Here is a 26,621-nt window from a genome sequence, read left to right on the forward strand (position 1 = left end):
TATCTTCTGTGCTTTTGGCTCTCCCATCAGAGCCTCTGTGTGGCTGGGCGCCATTAGCTTTGTTTCTCTCTCTGTCCCTAGCACTTCCTTCCTGTGCCTCTTTTTCAGATTTGGGCTGATGAACTAATTGGCTCCTTATCCGAGCCAGTCTGATTATCTAATTACCTCAATCAGCCTTCCCTGGGGAACTAATTGGCCTCTAAGGGTATGTCTACATTGCAATTAAAAAACCCAAACTGGCCCATACCAGCTGACTCAGGCTCATGGGGAACAAGCTAAAGAGCTGTTTAATTGTGGTGTAGACATTTGGACGTGGGTTGGAGCCTGGGCTCTAGGACCCTGTGAAGTGGGAGGGCCCCAGAGTTTTGGCTGCAGCCCAAGCCCGAACATCTATACCACAATGGAACAGCCCCTTACCCCAAGCCCCACAAGCCTGAGTCCACTGGCATGGGCCAGCCACAGATGCAGGCATACCCTAAGTGATCAGAGTGCAGGCTCACCTATTCACTCCCTGCCCATCTATTGACCAGGAGAAGGATGCTGGATGGGGAGGTGCTCTGTGACTGTGGGGCCTATTTCCACTCCTCCCTGGGTTCACGTATCTGGGCCACCTCCGCTGGCTCCCTAAACACCTTCGAGGAGCAGAGGGTGCTGTCCGGGGTTCTCTGCCCAATGTCCCCTTCTGGATCCCTGATTTTGAACCTGTAACCCTCCCTCCTGTCCCTGTTTTCTCATTACTTGTCCCCCATAATTACCTGAGCCCCGGGTTCAGTAGCTGGGTAGCGGCCTTCAGATGTGGGCAGGCTTGTGCCCGCCCACTTTCCAGGAGCTCAATAGGTGTTTGCTCCCTGCACTCTGTCACAGGAATCCAGGCCAGGAGGAGAGACCAGGAACCAGTTAGCCAAAAGAAGTTGGGTGCCAGGGAACCTGGAGACTACCGGTTGGTATTTTGGATTTTGAAAGTGCAGTGCTTCATTGTCTTATTACACACTAACTGATTACTTACCCCGCTCTTGCTTGGGCTCTTGACAGCATTAGTTGAAGCAAACACTTTTTATGAGTGCAGAACACAACTATATTGCAAAGAGACAAGCTGCTGAGGCACCAGAGCAGAATACGCTTTAAAAAACAAGTGCAGGTATGCAATTCCTGGAGTAAAACAGTAAAATACTACCTCTCTCAACTCTGTAAGAAACAGCAGGCCTTTATGACTTTATAACATAACAGCTCAGTATCAATTTGTGTAAATTCTAAATGACAAGTGAAATATTAACTCTCATAACCTTTTAAATAAACTACATAATGCTACAACTTTGTATAAATAGAGTGTGTTTGCCCTAAAATACGTACAGCGAGTTCAGAATTCTGGGACATGAGCCACGGCGCAAGACCCCAGCGGTAGTGGAACTGCATCTTTGTTCTCTTCACCTCTTCTGCGCATTGAGTAGGGTGCAAAAGGTAAGGTTGAGACAGGTTGCTATTGCTGAGGTGTCCACCCCAACCACTAGAGATCTGCATATTCTGGAGCACATGGTAGTGTTCTGGATAGGCAACAGATTAAGGTAGACCACGTATAGCCATTTGTCTTTGGCGTTCCCTGTCTCCCTTTAGCATGTTCCTGTCATGCTGAGTGCATTCAGCCATGGCCTCCTTGTTTTCCTGTTGGGGTTCAGCCTGCAGCCTCATTGTTTTCAAATTCCAGCTGATGGCAATGGTCATACTTCTGGCTAATGTCCCTCTGAAGGTCCAGAAGACTGTCCTGCTTTATTTGTCTTTTTCTCTCAGACTTAAGGTTGACAGACCTGGCCAGTGGTTGCCTGGCTCTTTTTGAAGGAGGCTGGAACCAGCATTGGAAGTAAAAGGAAAAGCCAAAGTTTCGTATTAGTGGCCATGGAAACATAATCCGAGACATTTTCTACATAGGAAAGGGACAAATGGATACTTCTATTTACACTTTCATATTCCAGTGCTGCATTCCACACCTCTCCACCAAGAGAGGCAGGCAGCTTCATGGAGAGGTTATCTTAGCTCTTTATACCTCCCAGTGACTAGAGACCCCGAGACACATCCTGAGACTCCAGTTCTTCCAGGTCCTGAGACTCAAGTTCTTCTTCTCAGCTTCCAGGGTCTCAGAAGGTGGGACTCATCTAGGCTTGGAGGGGTGGTCTGGGACTCACCAGGCTCACGGTTACTGTCCTGCCTACCCATATTGATGCGATTGCTGTGGAGGTGTCCATTAAGTCTTTTGCTCTCATACTTGGGCAGTCTCTAGTTAGGGTATTGGCTCTATTTCTTGAAAGAATGGATAACATACAGGTGCCCTCCCAGACTTCTGTTATCATCAATGGCTGCCTTCAGACCCTGGATTTTCTGCTGGCACTGGTTCCTGGTCTAGTTAATGCCGAGCTTGGCAAGATGCCTTGAAATCCTGCCATAGATCTTTTGGTTCCTGCACTTCCAATGTCTTGGCCCAGAAAGCAATTGGAGACCTGATGTGGCCACAGGCCAGATGGAAGCCTGCTCATAGCTCCTCTCCATCACACACTGTAGATCTAGAACATATATCTTTAATATACCACTAATATAGACATCTGTTTTAGATCTGTGAAATACAGCTGGTCTGTACAGAGCTATGTAGTACTGATCTGTACTATAGCAGCTATCGGTCTGTACAATAGAGTTGTGCTATATGTGGTAGAGACGGCTCAAATGTGGCTCAGATGGATCAGGAACAGGTTTACTGAGCAGCCATCAAAAGAAGATGGTTGTTGTGGAAGCAGCTCACAGCTGGGGCCCTTGTGGTTGTGCTGGGAACATTATATAGTTGTCTGGCTGGATTGATCCCTGGGCAGAGGAGGTTAAGGAGATCCACACAGAGGGCATTTTTGCAGTGTGAAAGAGTCTGTGAAGTCTAGATCACATTGTTTGCTGTAACCTCCATTCACATGGGCCTCAGCACAACCGAGCTGGCACAATTGAACCTCAGCCCTGGAGCACCTGACACAATGTATAGCATGACCTCAACACAACTAAGGCACTGTTGTGTTCAGGCACAAAGCATGTTAAGTTAGAGGGAACAATGGAGATTAAACATGTCCAAAATATCTATGCAGACATGGCCATGGTGGCTGCCTGCTTCAGTGCAGGGCGGGGAGTGGTATGTGACATTCAGAAAAAATATTCATAGACCTAGCAGGGTTCATCACACAGCAATGTCCTTAATAATATTGCTCCACAAAACTCTCCCAAACTAGCAAAAGCCACCAGTCCTTGCTGAGACCAACTGACTAACCAAACGTGGAGCTTTTGGGCCAAATAACGGAGTTTAAATGAGCTTAAGAAAATAGAAACAGGTCCAAGAAAGAAGATCATCTCAGTTTTAAACCCTCACTCTCCCAAATACCAATTTGCCTCATACCTTCAGAAAAATTCTGCCCTGTCATAGGAATGAACTTGTGTAGTGTCAAGTGGCTTGATTTCATTTTGGTTCAGAAGAGGCGGTAGGTCAAAACTGGCCTTACAGCAGCAGGTTTGTTTCAACTTTAACTATGGAGAGATTTGCGTCTTTCCACAGCACAGTGAATGGATCAGGTAACTGCACTGGCTCACTTAGGTTCCCCAGCTGGGGCTGGCATTGTCTCTTGCTCAGGTGTCTGCATAGCGTGTATGTCCAAAGGGAAAGCTTTAGTCACTGGGTCCTGAGTCAGTGCTTGATAGCACCGTGGAAATCCTAGGGGAGCATGCAGACCTCCTCCTATCCCAGGTGGAGTATTTTTATCTGAGACAATGATGTGCCAAGGGCTATTGTGCCAATATTGTTTTCTTGTTTCCAGAAGTACTGGTGTTTCTAGGAGCTTGGGTGAAGTTCAGGGAAGACAGGAGTTTTGAACACAGCGACTGGTGTTATCTTGTAAATGTCCTCGCTAAGATCCAGGTAAATGAGAGAAGGGAGACCTTAAATCAAACAAGAGGCCACCAGTCTAACAGTGGACGATGTAATAAATGACATGAATGGCACTAGATGCTGCTGCTATGGACAGAGGTGTGATATTAAAAAGCAATAATTGCACAATAAACAAACAAACAAACAAACCCTTTGAAGTGGCCATTGGATGTCCAGCCACTGAAAGAATGAGGACATAGTCCCTTTCCAAAGTTTTCTGCAATTAGATTAAGGGACTAGTATTGATGTGATATTTAAAAAAAATAGGAACAAAAGGTTAGAGAACTTTAGACATCAGCTTTAAGACCCTGATATTCCCAAAGTTGGAGATTAGATCCTGAAATGCCAAAGATACAGGTGAAGATTTTGATATTCCCAAATTATGGTTCATGGGACTTGAATTAAGAGCCTGGTAACCTTGAATTCCGCATTGCAGCTCTGGAATGTTAGGATTCCAGCACTTCCAGGAATGTCTCTTTTTATTGATACAATTCCTGAGAATGGACTTAGAATCCACTGTTCCTCCTACCCTGGTTACCACTCTGCAGGCTGCTAACGGGAACGGAACATTTCTGAGCTTCTTATTAACATTCAAATACCATGAATCCTTAGTTACATTTTGTGAATTCTAGAGTTCGAGGTGGAAATTTAGCAATCCCTGAACTGGAGAGACAGCTTCCAGCAAACCCGAGTGTCGTTAGGAGTTGAGTATTTCTAAAATTAGTGTTAAAGGAAAACTGCTGTGATTCTTTATAACATCTCAGACCATCCATAAACAAATACTAAATAAGATGGGATACATAAAAAAGGAACGTTCACCGTACTGGCTCCAGAATGATCAACAGTGTCCCATTGGAAGTTGCCATTTAAAATTAGGCCTCGTCTGACGATGTAGGTTAGGGCACAGAAACTGCAGATCAGCAATGCAGGGCAAAAAGGAAACATTCAAAGTTGTTGGAAGGAAACTTCTGACCTATTTTAGGTAATTTAGTTGGGACACTTTGAAATAAACCAAAAAATACTGTAAAAATGGGACTTAGAGCAGCTTTGAAAGTCCCTACTTTTCCCTGCATTCAAATGGGAGCTGCATTTCCTGACCCTCACTCGGGGCCCCTAGACTGTCATGATGGCATCTTTCTGTCTGATTTTTAATTATTCTTTCATTTTAAATGATACTGTAAGTCTCTTCTCAGACTACTGATCCCTAGCTGCAGCAGAGCTACTAAGATCCCAGGAGTCACAGAACCCGAGGCATTCCTAACACAGGTAATTGTTACAAAATAAATTTTTAAAAAATTAAAACCAGCCTCATCAGCCATTCAGAAGCCAGCAATCTGGCCTGAGGCAAGCAAGTGGAGTGGTGAAATGATGCTCTGTCAGTTCACAGTTGGAGACCTGAGTGAGTCTCAGCTTAACCCCTAATGGATGTTCGGTCACATTACAAATTCACAGCCCAGTCTGTCTTGTTGGCTGCCTATGCTTACAAGCAGGACCGGGTTACTGTTCTTCCATCCCCCCCACCTAGGAGCGGCTTTCCTCATTTAGTTCGCTACTGTCCAGAAACAGCAATGAGTGATTTTTTTATATAAACGGAGCATGAAGATCTTTAGGGGGTTGGCCCCTTTAAGACGGAGAGAAGACTTATCTGGAAGCATAAAAGTTCTCTGCTGGTTGGGCAGAACAAAGCAGCTAATGCTGAGGTCTAGTGCCACTGACTTACCCTAGGCAGAATCGACTGGCTCTCCTGCTGCCAATCTCCATTGAAAGTAGAAGGAAGGAAGCCAGACTAGAGATTTGGAACGGGGATGTTTCACCTACTGAGGCAGTGCAGAGCATGGGCTGTGCACTAACCCTAGAGAGGGGTGGGGATGATGACAGAGCGAGAGAGGGGGGCTGGCTGCATATTTGGCTCTGCTGAGCAGGCTGCTTGTTGTGCAGTTGTAGCTCAAGCCCAGAGCAGCTGCCAGCCTGAGAAAAGCTGTGCAAGGAGGGAAAGAGAGAGAGGCTCTGCTCTCACATCCTGGACTGTGCGTGCTAGAAGAGGGACTCGGGGGCTGCAAGGGGAGCTGAGCTGGAGGGGCGTGGACACTGGGACCTGCACCCCATGCCTTGGTTGCTGCTTTCCCTGCGGTCTCCGCACAGGCAGCAGAAGGATTTCCCTCGCTTGTTACAGGCATGAGTCCCCATTGCCGCCCCTGCTGAAGCGCCCCCCAGGTGCCTGGCTCTCTCTCTCAGTGACTGGGGGAGGCTGGTCCCCCCCCCAGCTCCCAGGGAAGGGGGGGCAACTTGTGCCTAGCTCTGTAGAAGCTGTTCCCCTTGGCTGCAGCAGGAGGGGGCAGTGCAGCAGGGACCCCCGGAGGGAGCCGAGCTGTGCGGCTCTCCTGCCTGCCCCCTGGGCCATGCAGAGGGGCCAGTGAGGGCTCAGCCTGCCAGGAAGATGCTGCCGCCGCTGCTGGCCGGGACGGAGGGAGCCTGAACTGCGGCTAGAGGACGGGGCCAGCAGCCGCCCTGGCTCAATGAGCTGCGGGGAGTTCCTGCCGCTGCGCCCGGAGCGGCTCCGCACTTCATCCCCAGGTAGGTGATGGGGGCGAACCCGGCCGCTCAGGCTCCTGCAGGGGCGGGCTGGGCACGGATGTGCGACCCCCTCCTTCCCGGGCAGCGGAGAAGAGCTCACCGGCTGCTCCTCCCAGGAGAGCCAGCAACGGTGGGTGGGGGCGATGCCTGGGGGCCAGGACTGAGCCCCCATTTGGGGGGGGGGGCGTACGGTGGGAGCAAGGGCTGATCCCCATGTTTGCAGGAGGGAAACTGCACTGGAATATGGGATTTGCTTTGCTGGCTCAGACCGGGGTGTCCACCCAGCCAGTGGCCTGTCACAGGCCATGTCCAGGTATTTCAGAGGAAGAAATCCCTTAGCAAAGGGATGGGGAGGCGATTCCCATTGAGGCGAGAGGAATGGGGATGATACCAATTTAACAGGGTGGCATCAGCGTATGGTGGATGATTCCCAGTCAGGGCAGTGAGGCGGCTCAGTGCTGGGTGCTTAGGGGGCTTTACTTATCACCCTTAATAACGCTAGCAACTGTACCAAAAATGCTAGAAAGTTCCAGCCTTGTGCTGAGCTGGGAGGCTGCATTGAGGACACACAGGGCAGAAGGCTTCAGACTCCCATGGAGCTGATCTTTCCTTGTGCAAAAATACTGGGCACTTGAGCTGTGCTGTTTCTTCCCAAGACAAAAGGCATGGGGCGGCAGGGTAGGAAGATTTCCTATTCCCCAGCCATACCAAGCACAGGGCAGGGCTCCATGGGAATGCCCCGTTGGCTACTTCCTTCTTCCTACCTGCCCCAGAGGTGATGGGGTGTCTGCTACTTTCCTACTCTCCTGCCCTTGCAACCCTTTCCTTAGCGTTACCTGCCACAACTTTCCAGGGGAATGAAAAATCACCTGGTGTGCCTAGGCGGAGTCATTTCTCCAGCCATTCTCTCTGCACAGACCAGAGTGGCCCTTCTCCTGCCAGATTTGGATTTCCTCTATTCACAGATCCACAATGGCGCCAGTCCTGGGATATGATCCCTTAGGAGCTCCCTCTGGGGCAAAAGGGGAAGCAATTACAAGTGGGTTTTAGCAACCTCTTGATCAAAACCTGGCGGTAGAAATGAGCGTCAGTGAAAACTTCCTTTTCTTTATAAATGATCACCATTGCTTGGAATAATTTCCCTAATGCCACCAGGAGGCCAGACTCCCTGTCCCTTTGTGCAGCCTGGTCTGGTTTGCTTGGGTATTTGTAGCTCTTGGAAGGACTTTAGAGGCTGGAAACAATCAGTTGCTTATATAACTGGATGCTGGAGCATCCTTTAGTCCCAAGCTGGTCTGAACTACCTGAAACAGGTGAGGGGCAAGGGGATTGAGTTCTCACCAATACCCAGCCTAATGTAAACCAAGGGACTTTTTATAATGGAGATTCCATACAGGAATGCTGAATAGTTAAGGGGTTGGGCTTTTGAAGGATCCAGATATTTAATGAAAAGGGGAAGCAGGGGGAGGAGGGATGGCTCAGTGGAGATCCAGGTTCTAGTCCCTGCTATGCCCTGAACTACCTGTGTGAGCCTGGGCAAGTCACTTAGCTTCTCCAGGCCTCAGTTTCCCATCTGTAAAATGGGGATAATAATGCTTTCTTACTTCATGGGGGGGTCCCAGAGAGGAGATGAGAACTGCTGGGATGAAAGCACCACCCATTGAAATATAATGAAATGATGCCCCTATGAACAAGTTGGTCATGGGACAGACAGATAGAAAGAGGGAGTTGCTGTAAGGAGGTTATAATGAGCTTTCAAATAGCCAGAGAAGCTCCTGGCGTGAATTGACAGAATGGGCTGGAAGACAGTTCAGAGGAAGATGGAAGCCAGGAGAAGCTGTACTAGGCATAGCCAGACAGTTACAGACTGAAAGGTAGATGCTGTGCAGAGGGATAACTAGATACAGGTTGATTGTTGTGATAGGAAAACATTTGGGTTGGCTGGGGCTGGAGTTTGTTGCCAACAATTAATTAGCTCAAAATGCCGGTGCCAGCAAAAATAAGGCTCTAAAATAAAATAAATAAACAAAAAAATCACAATCAGAAATCACCATGGAGGATTTCAATGGGGGAGAGGGGAGGGCACATTGTCCTACTGCACATTCTGATGGTGCCTTTCATCCTAAAGGATCCCACAGCCACCTCTGGGGTGGAGGAGGCAGCTTGGTGGATGAACAACACACCACGTAAGAGTCAGAAAGGTTTAGAGCAGGGACGCCCTACCCTTAGGAAAGGTACCATGGGATCTTTCATGCAGAACAGACAGGTCCTCAGCTTTTAAGGTCCCATTTGAAGTGCTCACCTTAGCTCGTCAGGAAAATGAAGGGTGCGTTGACCCTGCTGGGATTTGTAGAGAAGCTGTATTCCTACAGGACTAAAGAAGCGGCAAGACTATTCCATGGCAATACTGGACCCCTCCCCACTTCCATTTTGACTGGCCTTGCTGTGCTTAGGTGCCGGGACAGATAGTGCACATGCCTGGGTCCACTGCAGTACCTAGCGGTGGGTGTCTGCCATTAGTAAGGGGTGGGTAGGAAATGGCTCCTTCCTGTTATTTTAAGACCAGCTTTCCCAGTTTGATCCCCCTTTGCTCCTGTGGAGCAGTGTGTGGCACAGCTTATAGAGGGAGATACTAACAGCTCCATCAGAGGCATCCCAGGTGGCCGCATCTCACCCCAATGGCCCTACAGATTTCCAGAGACTCAAATCTGAATAAGTCACTGTAACTGAGCCAAATGCTCGGCATTAAACCCCATCAAGACCCTGTCTCCCCTGCCTGAATGGCCTCAACAGTTTGTTTTAAGAAACAAAGTCATTCCTCAATCACGGGGTGTCAAGAAGCAGTAGAGCCAGAGCCTGCTGGTCCCCACTGGGCTTTGTTTTGCAATCCTGCAACTTCATTGCTGTGGCTGGGCTGTGAGCTCCTGCAGAAACAGCCCTGCGAAGTGAGAGTCTGGCTGGCCTGTTAACCAGCCAGTGCCTCGAAGAGGCACTGCTGGTCTCTCCATGTCTCTGCTTCCCTCTCTGCAAAATAGGGATAGTAACCATTCACCCTGCCCGGAGAGCATGGTGGGCTCCAGGGATGGAAGGTGCTATGATGAGACAGTGCTACTGAATTATTCTTAGTTACAGGGTCAGGGGTAGGGCAGCTGGGCTAAGATTGTGTAAAAGGTAAAGGGAACTGCAGCAAGTGCATAATGGTTGGTACGGGTGGGTGTGGCACCTGTGCACAAGGGTGGCTAGGCCTTGGGGCAGGTCTGGTTTTTTGGGTGTGTGCCCCCAGAGAAGCCTACTTCAGTAATGACTCCCAACTGCTGCAGTAACGCCAGTGTCAGTGGAAGGGGTTTGGCTCGAGGCTGTAGACTCATGGAGTGGATTTGATATGGCTGTGCGTGTGCACCGCCCTGTGTATCTGTGTAAGTGTGTGTACGTAACTGCCTGCCAGGGGGGTGTCGGCACTGCAGTCCATCTGCTGCTGTCCCTTTCGTTCTTAGACTACAGGACCCTAAATCTCCATGAGCATTTGATATTCACAATCATGTTCTAAGCTGGTCCCAAAGTCCTGAGTCACTGTATGGTTTCCATGGAAACAGACTTGTTCATTGTAATCAGTTTTGGGGGTAGACACAATGTTTGGTGGCAGCATTGCACACCTGCAGAGAGGGGTCAGCCCCCATCCAGACCCACTGTGGTGGGAGCAGTGCAGGGCTCTACTGGATAGGAATGAAGGGCTCCTGCTTCACTCCTTCTCTCAGCCACAGCAACAGGCTGTCAGCAAGGTGGCTGGCTTTTACTTTAGCTCTCAGTAGGGCTGCGCATGGTGTGATGTGGCACCTCCACTGCCTTCAGGTGCCTCTGGCTTCCAACCCTTTGCCCTAACGGCACGGTCCCTCTCCGCCCTGCTGGCTGTCTGAATCTTCTCCTTCCCCCTCATCTCCTCTCCCCGCTAGCCCTATTTTCACCAGTGAGCCGGGCCTCAATACAGCCCCTCATTTCACAGAGATTGCATAGATGGGAAGGCAGGAGCTGCTGAAAGAGGCTGGGGCACCCAAATCCGGCTAGCAAAGCCAAGAGCATGAAATAGTGAGGGAGAGAGAGGTGAGCAGCCTCAGCGACACACCAAAAGAGGAGTGAGCAACCACAAAACATAACCCTCAGGAGCATCAGTAAACTTCCTAACAGCAACGATAATACATAATTATTATTATTAACACCTTCCATTTTAAAGCATATGCCACTCCAGAGGAATCCAAAAGTACTTTACAGACCATAGGAATTACTTCACTTGCACTGGGTGCAGCCACCTTTTGGGAGGAGCAACAAGTAAGGCATCTGCACAGCAATACTACACAACCTTTTAGGGCAGGGGGAAAAAAAGATTCCTGTATTCAGTCAAAGCTACAGAGGGAATTTAGGGCAGCAGAATGGACTAACTTGCATTGGGATTGGATCAGATGATGGATGGGAGACACACCCCAGCTTCAAAGAAGTGACATGAGCTCTTGAATGACCACAAGAGATTTGACAGCACCTCCAGCTGCACAGCACCTCTTAGTACCAGGCTGGAACGTTGGGCCCAGCAGATTCAGAGAGCGGAATATCCCCTACACCAATCACTGCAGCAGCTTGCGTTTTCTACTGACCAGATGTAACCTGCTTAGCTTGTAAGATCAGCCATGATCAGAGCATACAGCTGTGCACTCCCATTATGGAGCTATAAAAGCAAGTCAGTAGCATCAAACTTGTTAAGAGAATCCCTCGCTCAGGGACGCCGTCCCAGGGGCTTTGCGGTGTCCAGCCACACTTGTTGCTCAGTTTGAGGGTAATTCACTTATACCATTCAGGTTAATTCACTGCGCTTATCTCTAATGCTCCTGGATTGTCAGGCTGGCTTTCTGCCTGCACTGTCAGCAGGGTAGCTGTGCCAGCCAGGAGAGGTGGATGCAGGTATTTGCACCCACCTTTGCCTCCTTTCATGGGTGTTTCACTGCCTTTAACCCTCTTCCTATGAGGCAGTGGGAATCTGGGGTGGGGAGGGGAGACTGGAGCAGCCCCTCTGGAATTTTGTTTTTAAAATTGACACTCTCCATATCCCAGTGCCAAGAATGGCTGGGAGCATCCTGCTACAATTGGCACCATTCCATTGGTCATTGCATGGCATCCTGGGGACAGCATGGGCCGGAAGTGATCACAGACAGTGTTCAGAGGTCAAGGGGAAGGAATGCCAACCCCAAAGGTTCAAAAATCAGGATTCCGGCCCACAAAATAATGAGATTGGCCCCAAAATGATGATTTTAAAAAAATGTATTGTTTTTGACCTGTCATTTGATTTTTGAATTCACTATTAGCAATGCCCACTCTCCCAAATTTACTGGACAAGGTGATTTCTGGCCCCCTGTGCAGGCACTCTCACCCCCACATCTGCCTGTCCTCTGCCCAACAATTTATTCTGTCTACCCAGCCTCTGAATCAATCCTGTCCCCTCAGTCCCTGCATCAGTTCTGCCCAGATGTTAGTTCTGGTTGTCTGTGCAACCCCAGCCTCACCTCTACTCCTCCTGCAGCTTGTGGGGTTCTTCATTCTCTCTTTCCAGGCATGACGGTGGTGGGCTGCAGCTAGGTCTTTCTCCCTCTTCCAGGCTGGGTATGGCACTGATGCAGAGGAGAGGGGAGCAGAGCCTCCCTGAGCTGTTGGGATCTTTCTTCTCCCTCCTCCTCTCTGGTGAGACTGGTGTGGGCTCTTGAGGGGTGGGGAGGAAGCAGTGAGCTCTGCCTGCTTCCTGCAGCTGCACTGATAGGATGCTCTTCCTCAGGAGGTGGGTCAGTGGGGCAGGGGACCAATCAGAAGGGGTTTCCCACAGGCAGGGGTGAAATTCCCATGTGGGCAGGAGCTTCCCTCCTCACCACAAGATGGGATCCAGCCGTTGCAAAAATCCTCTCACTTGCAAAAAAATCACAAGAGTTGGCAACACTGAATTAGCCTAGAGCCCTTCCTGGTAGTAGTGGCAGGCACTGGCAAATGAGGGTCATGAACAAAGGACAAGGAAGGGCAGAGTTCAAGTCCCCGTGCTGGGCGCTCCCGGCACATGAAAGGTCACTCCTCCCTGCTTGTAGCTGGTGTATTGAGGCAATGCAGCCCATGCATAGCACTGTCAGGTGTAAAAACAACTCACATATAAAGAGGACAATGGGAGCATACAGGCTCAGGTGGTGGGGACAGCTCTCTGTACTCCCCCACCCCATTATCTCCTTCCACAGCTGGGTAGAGATAGAGCCTTGAGCTCCACCTACCCAGGGGAAACCCTGGGTCTATAGCTCCAGCACCGAACAGTTCCAAACAGCCCCATCTCCTTCAGCTGGAAGGAGGGTGGCTTTGAGATAGGGTGTGTAAAGCCAGGAAGGGTGGGGACAGTAGTCTGCTGGGGGGGAGGGGGCTGTGTACGAGGGTGCAGGGAGGGAGGTCCTGGAAAGCTGTGCCTTCCAGAGCTGGAGAACCCTGGCGAGGTTACACCTTGGGCTCCCAGGACTGGAAAAGGCTTTGCAGGGATAGCGCAGTGGTTTGAGTATTAGCCTCCTAAACCCAGGGTTGTGAGTTCAATCCCTGAGGGGACCACTTAAGGATCTGGGGCAAAATCAGTACTTGGTCCTGCTAGTGAAGGCAGGGGGCTGGACTCGATGACCTTTCAAGGTCCCTTCCAGTTCTAGGAGATGGGATATCTCCATTAAAAAAAAAATGGCTATATTTCACACTGCTGCAACTAGTAGTTTAGCTCCACCAGTGGCAGCACTAAGTTACACAAGGTGCTGGCATTTCTACTACCACATCATCTAAGTCTGCCTGGAGCAGGTCCACAGGACACAGTGGGTACAATTCTGGCACCCACCAGTCCCGTTTCTGCCCTTGAATCACCATTTTGGGGGGAGCAGGAAATTCTAGACCAATAAACCTAGCGTAGCAGCACCTGTGGGGCCACGTTTTCAAAAGAGCGCAGGCTAGATTTCCAAGCTCTGGGCACCCACCAGTGGAGCTGGATTTTCCAAAGAACTCAGCTCCCATTTAGGCACCTAAATATGGGGCAAGTTCTTGTAAGTGCTCAGCCCCCAGCTGCTGCCCCGTGACACCAATGGGCAGATTTCCAAAAGAGCTCAGTGTGCAATGTGCCCACCTCGTCTGATTATGGTGCTTAAATGGCAGCTGGGCAATTCTGAAAATCTGGCTGCACGGGTGGGGGCTGAGCCCTTCTGAAAATTCTAGCCCTACCACATGCATGTGTGCCTGCAGCGGTGTGCTGTGTGTTAGGTGTAGTGAGCTGGGGTGTGTCTGTCTCCCCCTCTGGTGGCGTTTGTTACAGCAGCCTGATTATAGGCTCTATGTTTGGCAAGCGGAAGCCAGGAAAAGCCTGGATGGAAGATGATACCCACCCTTGCCAGCAGCTGCCACTGGGTTAGCACTGTCTGGAACAGCAGTGCAATGGGGCCAGGAGCCGTCTCAGTCACAGCCTTGCCAAGCCACTTGGAGAGGGGAGTGTCCCTTGGCCTTCCTGGGGGCTGCCTGCCTTTCCTCATTCACTGCTTCCCATCCCACCTCTGCATCTGGAGGAGCTGCAGCCCAGACTCACCGGTCTCCTTCCTGGGGTTAGACTAAATCCAATAAGTGCAGGACTGGGAGGTGGACCCTCCCCACCTTCACCCTGCTGGGGAGGAGGGAAGGGGGGCTGGGATGCCCAGGCAAGTCCTTAGATTTTGAAAGCATCTCTGCTTAAGAGGATGCCAATTTCAGTGAGAGCAGAGGGGTTTCTTTTATACAGCTGTTAGGAGCTGCACTGAACTGGTTTGGAGTTACCTTCCACTTGGGAAGCTCTGATAGGCATTGTGCTGTGCCGGTCCCTGCTGGGAGTCGCCTCTCTCTGGCTGCGCTGAGCTGGGCTTGATGGAAAGTTGCTCGTTCTAGATTTGACAGTGACCCAATAGCATGCAATAGGGCTGTTGATGCTGAGAGGTCAGCTCTCTTGCTGAAGTAGCTGTGACAAGCACTGCTGCTGGGAGGCATGAGAGCCTGGCCCTGGGCAAAGGGAGGGAAGACACTTCACACTTTCTTTCAGAATGCAAATCAGGCATCCTGGACGCCTCACCCCAGCAGCTCTCCACTGTCTGCAGCAGGCCAAGGGGCAACAGCCTGCCGGACCGGCGGGTGCTGAGACCTATGAAGGGGGCAGAGAGCGGGCACAATTCAGGCAGGTCACACACCCCTAGAGTGCTGCCCAGGTTGGGCTTCAGATTTGCTTTCGGTCTCACATGTGTGTCCATACAAATCTCTCCCCCTCTCCCCAGTGCAACCTGGCATAGCTGAAATAGCAAAGGGTGCTGCAGGTCAGGAGTGAGGGGTATCAGCAGAGCTGTGTGTGTGTTTGGGGAACCTGAGAATGGACCAACCGAATGGGTTGTAGATCAGTATTCAGGTTTAGTGACAGAATCTAGGCTCCGGAAGCTTACTCAGCACCTGGCTTCACTCTGTGTGGCTGTGGCTGGCATGGTATATCCCGCACTTTCCAAGCTCATAGGCCACACCTGCCCCAATATAGTCCAGGAGAAAGGAAAGAAAGTTCAGAGCCTTTTAGGAGGCCGCAGTGGAACTGGTGGCCACCAGAGGGGAATGGAGAGTTCTCTGCTTGGATATTGCACATAGAAAACTGAAGCTGTTTGGCAACGACGCTGCTGTGCCTGAGAGCCGTGTGCGTGTGAGCCTCCCTTTCCACAGGGCCAGGAGCAGAGAGTAAACCAGGGTCTTGCTCTTCGTCCCTCCTAATTGTGAACAATGAGCCTTAGTAACTGGGACGGTGCGATGGGCGTGTGGCTGGGGAAGCATGGGAAGAACATGCAGAGGTGAAAGCTGTGATTGGAGGCGTTGGAGGAAGCCAGAGGTGGTAAGACATAGGTGGGCCCAAAAGAATTCTCTGTGGGTGGGGGTTCGACAGGACACTAGAGAAGCTGTGAGATTTCCTGTATGGATACACTGGTGCCTGGGTCCCTCTGGGGCACCCTCCCTATGCAAGATGGGTACTGATATGCCAAGGCTAGTGTATAGTAGGCTCACCAATGGATACATCTTGCATCTTCCTGCTCCCAGGCCACAGCACGGCACTGGCAGGCAGCAGCCCAGAAACCTGTACTAAAACAAAGTGTGGTATATATTTAACACTGGTGAAAGGTGCTAGGTCCAGACCTGATCCTCCTGTTTAGCCCCAGAACAGGTTCAATATGGACAAGGGCAGACTTCCCTCTGCCCCATCAGTGTGGCTCAGCCTTGCCTTAGAGTCCTCGGCCCCTCTGCTCAGGCTGTCAGGAAGAGCACAATTTAGTAATTGTGCAGGTTTGGATCATGTACACCTGCCCAATGGGGGTTGAACTGAAAGCCACCAATTCCTCTGTTCTAGGGGCCACCAAACAGCCATCAGAGAGGAAGAACTTGTGGTCACGGTCAGCCTGGGATGCTGGAACTAGGGGTTGGCTTGAACCCCTGGCTTGAAGTAGTACCAACAACCAAATACATGGTAATAGCTCTCAGCACCCCCACTTCAACAATTGTTCCAGCACCTATGTTGGGATGAATTTGACATGGTGGTGAAAGGCGCCTTGCCCCATTCCCAATGCTCCAAGTCATCCCACCCCCAGAAAAACATGCCTGAGCCTCATGTAGGATTATGAGAGCTGGATAAATAAAATCAAGAGTAAAAACACTGGGGGTTTATGCTGGGCTCCATCTCCCACCCCCGTTGTGTTTCAGAGTGAATGACACTCGCAGCCTCTCCTGAGAGTCAGGCACGTCAGGGTGATGGGTGTGTCACATGCCGCCAACAGCAGAAACCTCTCAGGGGGAAAATCACCAGGAACTTTGTGCTTTTCCAGGCCTGTCAGGAATTTTAATATGCTAAAGCCACAGAAGCTTTGTGGTTGAACAGGCCCTGCATACTAAAGCTGGCCTGGCCAGTTCAGCTCCCTGATAGAACTCAGAAATCCCCACCTAGTGTTATCCCTTAGCTGCTTCTTTCATTTGCCCTAGAGGAGCCAGCGGTACTGGGTTTTAGTGGCCAGCATGCTTGGGGGGCAAGGGGGAGGGAAGGGGGAGGGAAGGAAGGAAGGAAGGAAGGGAGAGAAAGTGTGTCTGTGTGTGTGTGTGAGTGAGAGAGAGAGAGGAGAGAGAGAGAAACAGGCCTCCCTGCTCTGCTGGGTGTACAGGAACAATGGATTAATTCAGGGAAATCTCAGAGCTGTTTCTCTGGATCAGCGAGTGAGTCTGTGTGTAGAAAAGAGAGGAAAGAAGAGGAGGAATTGGCTAAGGGGAGAGCCTCAGAGGGACCTACTAATATCACTGGGTGATTTGAAAATGTCTGGGTCCATTAAATTGGTTTTGCCTGAAGTTACTGGTCAGCACTTTGATTAGAACCTCAAAGTCCTCTGGCATCTCACTGATGCATATGCAGACACACGGATACACAGGCAGCAACATGCAGGCGCATGCACCATACTCTCACAGAGACACGGATACTGGTACATGCAAAGACCCAGCTGCCTATGGTTCTTCTATAGCACCATCACTGCAAAATTTAATTGTTAATGTGCAGATCACACAAGCACATATGGGGGCCTACATACATACATAACCGTGTGTGTCATGGCTAAAGGCACACAGATAGTCACACAGAGACACGCATGTGACACATGCAGAGCCTTATTCACAGATGGAGACATGCACCCAGCGCTGCAGCTACAAATGCACAGAGCTACACGGAGGCACATTCTGTGAGATGTATGTGTAAGGCACTAAATCAGGAGGGAAAACAGAATCCCCAGGGGAAGCTCGTAGTGGGAAGGTTGAGGCTGGGAAGCGTCTAAACCACATTGCTACCCTCCAGGGTGGACTGGCTTGGTCACTGCAGTTAGCATTAGCCATTTGAGTTTGATTTCAAACTCTCCTGGGAAGCAGTCTGGGATAGGGGAGGATAGGATAGGATCCCCCAAAGTGATGGAGGAGAATCTGGTTGTGTGATCACTTAGTTGTGTGCGCACACACCCTTGTGCATATATGGACACAAATGCCAGTGTACATAGAGATAGCCGTATTGCAATGCAACGCGTGCGCACGCACACATGCCCCCTCCCATCCATACACTGAGAGCAGGTGCCCCGAGCCTGGTTCACAGCTACTCATGAGAGAGAAGAATAGGATCAGTTGCATCACAGCTGTCTCCAATTTACCTGCTCTGCCAGTGAGCAGATGAGCAGAGTATCCTGCGGGCAGCAGGAAAGCCGCGTGCTGGGCCAACCCTTTGTGGCAGGCTGCAGCCAAGGCTATGAGAGAGAATAGTGTATAGGAGAGCAGGGGAGCTGCGGCAGCTGCTGGCCAGGGCTGGCCCCCACCCCCTTTCCTTCTGCTCCAGCCCCTGTACATGCTCTTCTCCTTGCTGAGCTCAGGGTACTGTTACGGGTGAGCAGCAGCTGCACGCTGGGCTGCCCCTGGAGCAAGCGGATGCTGGTGAGTTCAGACAACAAACCAGCACAGACACCCTGGGGTGCAGAGGGGGAGGGGCCTATATTATCCAGCTCATTAAACAGGACTTTCAAATATTAAATCTTCAAAGGTTATTTTCAATATTTTAAACGCCTGTTTCTAATGCTTGGGGGCCTAGCAGGCCACATGGGTCACAGTCACAGGGTTCCGCCCCTTCTGTTCAAGGGGGCTGGGCTGCAGCCTCACCCCTCTCACCCCCAGGAAACGCTTCCTACTCTTCAGCTTCTCCATCCTTTGCTCATGGTGCTCCCCTTTCGCTTGCTCTTGCCTCTGTGTCACATCCTCACTGCATCTGCCATTTGCACACCCTGTCTCACCTTCAGAACTGGGTTCTGCCACTGACCCCCTTTTGCCAGACTTTCTAGGTTTCCCTTTGAGACTCTCCTGGGACGGATCAGCGTCTTGCCCTGTCCGTGTCTTATAAAGTCTGCCACAAGCTGCTGAAAACACCAGACAACTTAGAAGGAGGTGTCATCGTCATCATCAGCTGTTGTAAGGGAGACCGTGTGCCCTAGGGGATAGTGCACTAGATTGGGACTCAGGAGATGTGTGTTCTATTTCTGACTCTGCCACTGGACTGTTGAGTGACCTTGGACAAATCACTTTGCTGCCCGGGGCTAGGGTGACCAGCCAGCAAGTGTGAAAAATCGGGACGGGGTGTGGGGGTAATAGGAGCCTATATAAGAAAAAGATCCAAAAATCGGGACTGTCCCTATAAAATCAGGACATCTGGTCACCCTACCCGGGGCCTCAGTTTCCCCATCTGTAAAATAACTATACTGACCACCTTGTAAAGGTCTTTGAGATCTACAGGTGTAAGAGCTTGCTATTATTATTGCAATATGGAGGAGTGTCTAGTCATTGCCCCCAATGCCAACAAGGAGAAAATCACTGTAAAAAAAGTATAAAGCAGAATGAATTAATAAGCTGCCGGGCAGATAACTGTGGTTGTGACAGCAGGATGATGTAGCGTGGGGCTGGGGCCCCCCTCCATTTGAATGCAGGAGGCAGCAGGGATGGTGGGAGGTTGGTTCTCATGTTGTTTGTTTTCCAATAGTTTGATTCTATGAACAGTTGTCTCCACCCCAGACATTGAACGTCTCCGGCTTTCGCATGCGCTCAAACATTGCTGCTTCCCCTCATCAACACCAGGCTGGGATCCTGCCGAGCTCTGCTTCCACCAAGAGGCCCAGGCCCAGCTCTGCAGGTAGCAAAGGAGTGACAGCTCTTGCTGAAAGCTGCTGTTGTGAACGTACATTCAGTGAAAGCCTCACTAAGGTGCTGAGGGTTTTAGCACTAATTGCTGAGTCTCCATGTTTCTTGCTTTGAATGCTCACAGGCTTGGAAGCAGTGGTGTTTAGGGCACAATATGGGAAGGTCAGTGGTCTTCAGCATAACCCGTCTTTCAGCAGTTTTATTTGCTGCAGCGTGCAGAAGCAGGAAAACCACGTCCCTCCACTGCCTCAATCAATCATCTTCCACTCCTGGCAAATATACCCTGTTGTCACATCTGTATTGGAGCACGTGGCCTCATGGCTGCCCTCGAGCCCTGCACCCACATCAGCCACAATCCATTTTTCTAACTGTTTCTAGGGAGCTGCTCATTCTGGGCTCTAGCTCCCACCGGCAGTGAAAGGAACATGTCCAGCTCCAGGAGCTCTGCCACATGTTAGCAAAGTGCCTTGCATTCGGTCTGTGGTGCTGTCTTTGTTGATAGCCCAGACAGGGAGAGAACATGTGCTGTGTGCCTGTTGTTTCTAATATGCCCAATATTATAGTATCTAGGCACAGAATTGGCTCCAGCTCATGGGGACTCCAGCTGAGAACAGGATCTGAAGGTGGTGGGATTGCACAGCAGCAACTGACGGCAGAACCATTATCACAGGTGCGAGAAGACAAGAATCTTGCTTGATTGTCAGATCCCAGGCTGGGTTTGTAGGGTTGACAGTTAGAAAAGCATGTTGGATCTGGAAGCCCACAATGCTGTGTCAGGCCCATCCAGCTTGCTGAAATCCCTTGAATCTGGACTCTGCACCGTGACTCAGGTTTACCAAGCTACCCTGGCCAGTGGGGACTTTGGCAGCTCTAGGAGAGAGAAGTGAATGTGCTGTCACTAGCCTCACTCTGAACAGGCACTTGCTGGCACACACTGGTCACTCTACTGCACTGCCAGCTGGCAGAAAGATGGACTCATCCCGTCTCTAGGTCCCCCGCCCTGTTCTTGCACTCCTACCAGGACTGGCTGCTAGCGACTTTGATTGATGGGGTGACATCTGACTTACATACATTGCACAGCACACAGCCTATGTTTATTGGAGTCCATGAGTTTGCGCAGCTGCCATGAACTCCCCTGGACTGACTGTACATGAAGGTATGTCCATAGTGTAGCCAGGGCCATTGCTCACCTCCTTCCCACAGTCTCGGGTGCCAGGCACAGAGGGAGCTGAGAGCCATACATTTTCTACATGCCTTTCATGCAGGAAGGACCCTATTTCCTGGGTTGAAATTCTCTGTGGATATGGCTTCTGAGGCTAACAGGGTGTGCCTTAATGTTCATTCATCTTGATGGGATAGGATGGGGAGGTGCGTAGCATGGGAATGACTCCCTGAGCCATACGGTTATGGCTGATATTCACCTTGCTAGAGTGCTTACTGGCCTCATTTGTCATTTCACAGTCCGAGCTCCATTCAGTGCAGGGAATACCCAGGGTCCTGAGCAATATTCCCTGCTCAACTTGTGACCTCTCTTTGTGTTGCAGATACTAAGACAACCTGTAAAGAAGCTCCATGAAGGTGACCAGCCATGCAATGTTCCTGGAAGGCTGTCCTCCTACTAGCCTTGGCATCCATCGCAATCCAATACACGGCGATCCGAACCTTCACAGCCAAGTCCTTCCACAGCTGCCCCGTCCCCAATCCCATGAACTGCAGCCTGAGCCAGGAGACTGAGTCGGCTGACAGACTATGTGACGAGAGCCCAACCTTTGCTTATAACCTCTCCAGAAAGACGCATGTCCTGATCCTGGCCACCACCAGGAGCGGCTCCTCTTTTGTTGGACAGTTGTTTAACCAGCACTTTGATGTCTTCTATTTATTTGAGCCCCTGTACCATGTCCAGTACACCTTGATCCCAAAGCTGACCCAGAGCAAGAGCACCACTGACAGGAGGGTCATGCTGGGCGCCAGCAGAGACTTGCTGAGGAGCCTTTATGACTGTGACCTCTACTTTCTTGAGAACTACATCAAACCCCAGCCGGTAAACCATACAACGGACCGGCTCTTCCGCAGGGGGGCCAGCAAGGCCCTGTGCTCGCTGCCAGTTTGTGAATCACTGGGGCCAATTGACATCCACCTGGAGGAAGGGGACTGTGTGAAAAAGTGTGGCACCTTGAACCTGACATTGGCCACTGAGTCATGCAAAGAGCATGGGCATGTGGCCATCAAAACAGTGCGGGTGCCAGAGGTCAGTGACCTCAGAGCCTTGGTGGAGGATCCCAGACTAAACCTGAAGGTTATACAGCTGGTGAGGGACCCCAGAGGTATCTTGGCTTCCAGGAGCGAGACCTTCCGAGACACCTACAGGCTTTGGAGGATCTGGGATGGTACTGGCAGGAAGCCCTACAACCTGGATGTGACCCAGCTCACCACGGTCTGCGAGGACTTCTTGAACTCTGTATCCACTGGACTAAACCGACCACCTTGGCTTAAGGGCAAATACATGCTGGTAAGGTACGAAGACCTGGCCAGAAATCCCATGAAAAAGACTGAGGAGATTTACGGTTTCCTGGGTATTCCCATGGACAGTAATGTCGAGCGATGGATACAAAACAACACAAGAGGGGACAGGTCCTCGGCCAAACACAAGTATGGGACTGTCCGGAACTCGGCGGCGACAGCAGAGAAATGGCGGTTCCGCCTCTCCTACGAGATTGTGGAGTTTACTCAGAATGCCTGCCAGCAGGTGCTGGCGCAGCTCGGCTACAAAATGGCGGCCTCGGAGGAGGAGCTGAAGAACCTCTCCATCAGCCTGGTGGAAGAAAGGGACTTCCTGCCCTTCTCGTAACCCAGGCATTGTGCCCTCTTTTTGATATGGACTGTTTCTAATTGTTGCCTTATTTGATTTTATTTTATTCCCCCCTCTCTCTCTCCAAAATTTGCACTAAATCTTGAATGGGAATCTCAATGGCATTAACGCGAGGAAGCTGCTTCCTCTCACGGTGCGCTTTGGACGCAAGGGCATTGGGTGTCTCAGAGCAAGAGCTAGAACTGTGGCTGGGTAACAATGTTTACAAAACACACACAATGTATAAAACAACCTTCAAGTTTTCCAAACCGAAGGGTACCTGGGGTACTGTACTTTTGCACTGTTTACTTTTACAATGTAAGAGATAAATATATATAATTTATGAATGGTGGTGTCCCCTTGACCATAATTCCCCTTGCCTCCCGGTTCCAAGCAGGTTATGCTGTTAGCTGAATGTGGAATAACCTCCTCGTTTTTCAATCTCGTTTCGATATGTCTGTTTGTTTAAGTCGTGTTATTGGGCTGGGCAGTTAGTCGGTTGCTGATCCATGGTTGTTTGGTAACACCTGTGACATTTCTTTGTGCCAAAAAAAAAAAATTTAGTTGATTGGGCGGTTTGCTAAAAACAAACAAACAAAATTAATGCTTTATCTCTGTGTTTTCTGTAAATAAAAGAGTGCAATGAAACTGATCGTTCCTGGGGGGTGAAATTCAACTGGAAGAGCTCAGTAAATGCAGCTAGGGCATAAATATGACATGACTCCCCCTGGCATCAATAGGACTGACCCACCCCGTGGGGTAGGATGTAGCTGTCCCCTTCAAAGCATAGGAATGGCACAAGGGAATGAAGGTGAGGGAGACAGGGTACAGAGATGCAAGCCACGAGTGGGCTAGGCTGACCCTGGAGACTCATTCGTCGCTGGGGAAGGAATGGGGTTTCAGAATTTGCCACTGGCTGCAATTCACTCTCTCTCGCTCAGGTGTGTGCATGTTCGTATTCAAAGTGTGTAAAAATGCAGCTCGTTCAGTAAAATAATAATAATTTGAAAGCATCTTCTGGCCTGAGGCCTGCTTAGAGGGGATCTTTTGGCAGAAGCATTGACGGGGGCCCATGTAGCGTGCCCAGCAGCCCGGGTATTGCACCGAGAGAAATCACGTGCCCAGGTACTGATCCAATCAACATGGCCTCTGGCCAAGGCATTAAAAATAACATAGCCAAAATCCAGTGTCTGACGCCTTTGCTGTAGAATATTAGGGGTTAGTAGGGTGCCCTGCCCTGGAGGTCCAGGTAAAATGCTGAAGATCAGTTTGTAAATTGAAGGGAAAATGGACATTTTTCATCCTTATGATTTATTTGTGTCACAGTAGCCGCGGGTGTCCCAACTAGATCAAGGCCTCATTGTGCTAGAGCCTAAACAAACACATGGCAAGAGACAGCTGCGGCCCTGGAGCGCCTACAGTCTAAATAAAGAAGCCAGCTTAAGGGTGGGAGGGAAACAGAGGCACAGAAAAGCCAAGTGTCTCACCCAACATCACACAACCAGTGAGCGGAAGAGCAAGAAGCCAGATCTCCTGGATCCCAAGTCCATCCCCTTATCCACTGGAGCACTCCATCTCTTGTCCTTGTAGCAGGCATGGGGACTCACCTGTAGGAGAGCTCCACCGGACAATGGAGCACCTGGTTCAGGGGTTCTCTTGGGGGGAAGGGAAGAGAGAGGTCATCCTAAGGGGCACTTTCTACTTGATTTGTGACTGAGCTCTTAGCAGGCAGTGGAGCTGAGCTGGGAAACTGCAGTTGCTGTGCACAAAGACAGAAAAAAAACCCACCAGCAGGAGCTGCCTGCTTTCTGCTCACTTAAAAGCCAAGGAAGGAAGGAGGAGTGGGAAGGGGGTGGGAGGCTGCACGGATTCGCTATTAAACTCTCTTTTACGGGCCTTTAGAAGGGCAGGAACGTCTGCTGCAGCTGCCTGAGCTCATCTCGCTGGCCGCATTTTGCAAACTGGCCCAACCTGGAAGATGAAAACTCATTTTAACTGGGAATGGCTGTAAAAGGTCAGCAGAAAAATGAGTTTGGTGGCCTCTCCTCAGGGTTTGCAGGGAGAGAAGTGGCACCTTATAAATCATCTGAACTGGCTGCAGCGAGCGGGACTGGCAGCCTTGACTCAGTGAGAGGGGATGGGAGAGAGACCTGCAACAATCACTACCACAGCTGGCCCTCGCTCATTGCCGGCCTTAACCATGGGCTACATCTGGTAACTGCTCGGAGCACCAAGACTGCAGCTGCTTTCATCTAATACAGCCTTGCAGAGATGGTAGGTCCCAGCCTGTGATGCCTCATCCCCAGCTAATCCTGGGATGAGTTGTCTCTGTGGGCTGAATCTCCATACCAGAGATGAGGGGAGCTGCAAGCCCCCAGAATTGCCTGTTGGTCACCCTCTCATTAGTAGATTACACACCAAACACAGGCAGGGGAAAGAAGGCCATGTATTGTTCGGCTGCAGAGGTGCCGTTGGGCTGAGCTCATCAGGGCCCCTGTGGCCCAGAGAGCTATACAGAGAAATCAAGCAGTCCTGTTCTCCAGAGATGATGAGCATGCTGCTGTGGAGACAAGGGCTTTGCCTTCTCCTCACCTTCGAAAGGCTTTAGCTGGGAAGAGGGGCATTTGGGTAAATCTTGATAAGAAACAGCCAGTCCTAAAGACAGAAACTCCCATTCTCCAGTAGATATAGCCTGAAACAGTGGCCTTTGGAGTTTAGTTTAGTTTTGATGCCCCACCTGGCTCTGAACAAAACCTTGGACAAAAGCCCCAACTACACGGGAGTTTTAAACCAGTATTAGGAACCAGCTTTAAATACTTCTTTTGGTTTCCAACAGTTTGACCAATTAGTGTAGCTGGGGCAAAACGGCTTTGGAATCACATTTGAAAACCACGTTCTAGTGTAAGCAGGGAGAGAGATTCAACACTGTTTGGTGCCCTGACACATGGGTCCTAGGCATGACAGCTGAGTTTCCATTGAATTTCTAATGTCTTTTCTTAACAGTATTATTTTTGTTCATTTCCTCCCACTGGAGACAAGGACCGACCCAAAAGAGGTATTTAGCCTCAAATTTTACTGTAACTGAAATACAGAGATGGAGAATATTCCCAGAAATGCACTGCAAAAAAACCCAAGAAGAATCGCAAACCCAGGAACAAATTACAGAGATTTCAATTATAGAGAACAAAAATATCCCCGAGCCTCAGGCATTCTCTCTAGCATGATGGTGTGGGCAGGGATGTGGGGCTGGAGGAGTTGTTTAGCATGTGAATGTTTCAATAAAGTTGGCTTACTCCAAAGGGTGGGAAACATCTGGAGCCAGAGGTGGTTAGCAACATCCTGCCCCTGGCAGCTCCACACCCCACTTCTGTCTCTATATTTACATGCAGCCTCTATTTTATAAGAGCTACTTCAGGACCATGGAAATAGAGACAAGAAGACCCACTCACAGGAGGTGCAGCCTAGGAAGGTACACAGACAAAACGGAAACATTTCCACAAGCAGAATGACTGGACAGTCAGCAGCAGAGGAAATGTACGCCCTTGCTTCCCCCAGTCAGAAAAACAGTTTGAATGAGCGGAGCCTCCCTTACCCGTCCCCTGTTTCAGGGCCACAAGGGTGGCTTTTTAACAAGAGGCTCCCACTCAGTAGGCATTCTGACCTGGGAAGGAGAGACAAGTGAAGGAAGAAATAGAATGAGAGAAGGAAAAGACAACAGAGAGAGAAAAGCGAAAGAAGAAGGCAAAGGAACCACTAGTGAATGGATGGTTCTCTCCTTCATAGTGCAGGGCACATTCTCTAGCACCCACAGCTGAAGCATTCACCAGCTTTCCAGTCACAGCAAGCCCTCCACAAGACAGACAAGAAGTCATCACCACCTGGCTTTGAAGTCGCCACGGCTCCTGGCTGTGAGCTCCTTTCGCTCCTAGTTTCACCTTCGCAAACTGTTACTCAAGCGGTGGCCATTCCTGAGCTAAGGGAGATTTTTATTCTATTTACTTAAAAAAGAAAAAGAAAGAACAAAAGAAAGATGCCGATGGTAGGAGAAAAGATGAGAAAATGCATTGTATGCACCAGGGGCCTCTGAAGTCAATGGAGTTGCACCAGGGATGAAAATATGTGCTTTCGCCTTGTTCTGCTAGTGCCATTCCAAACATACTTCTGGGAACTGGTGTCTCGAGATGGATCGAGAAGTGCAGAGCTCTCCACCCCACCAAAATTGATAGCAAAGGGCTAGTGGAGGAGAGGACAGCTAAGAGTTTCTTGATCTTCTTCTCATCACCCCCTAGAGCAGTGGTTCTTCTCCTTTACTGCAGCCTGCACCCCTTTGGTTCTCAAAATATGTTCTCACACCCCTTATCAAAAATCAAAATATGTTCTCGCCCCCTTAAACCTAAAAAATACATTCTCGCTCCCCTTAAACCTAAAAAATACGTTCTCGCACCCCTTAAACCTAGTTACAAAGTAGTTGTA

The 26,621-nt window shown here is 50.1% G+C and overlaps 1 protein-coding gene across 3 annotated transcripts; it reads left to right on the forward strand.

The window, feature by feature from the left end:
* The first annotated feature begins 5,600 nt into the window (after window positions 1-5,600).
* On the forward strand, window positions 5,601-23,337 carry CHST1 (carbohydrate sulfotransferase 1). Of its 3 annotated transcripts, none has more exons than XM_034769573.1 (2): window positions 5,601-6,517; window positions 20,845-23,336. In XM_034769573.1, exon 2 carries the CDS (start codon window positions 20,889-20,891, stop codon window positions 22,146-22,148), a length of 1,260 nt encoding a protein of 419 aa, XP_034625464.1. In that variant the 5' UTR covers window positions 5,601-6,517; window positions 20,845-20,888; the 3' UTR covers window positions 22,149-23,336. The 3 variants fall into 3 exon arrangements, with proteins under 3 accessions (XP_034625464.1, XP_034625466.1, XP_034625465.1); XM_034769575.1 differs by lacking the exon at window positions 5,601-6,517 and adding an exon at window positions 18,835-19,292 and having other exon boundaries at window positions 20,845-23,337; XM_034769574.1 differs by lacking the exon at window positions 5,601-6,517 and adding an exon at window positions 18,835-19,970.
* The last annotated feature ends 3,284 nt before the right edge of the window (window positions 23,338-26,621 follow it).

This window comes from Trachemys scripta, chromosome 4 (assembly GCF_013100865.1).
Source record: "Trachemys scripta elegans isolate TJP31775 chromosome 4, CAS_Tse_1.0, whole genome shotgun sequence".
Taxonomy (NCBI): Eukaryota; Metazoa; Chordata; order Testudines; family Emydidae; genus Trachemys; species Trachemys scripta.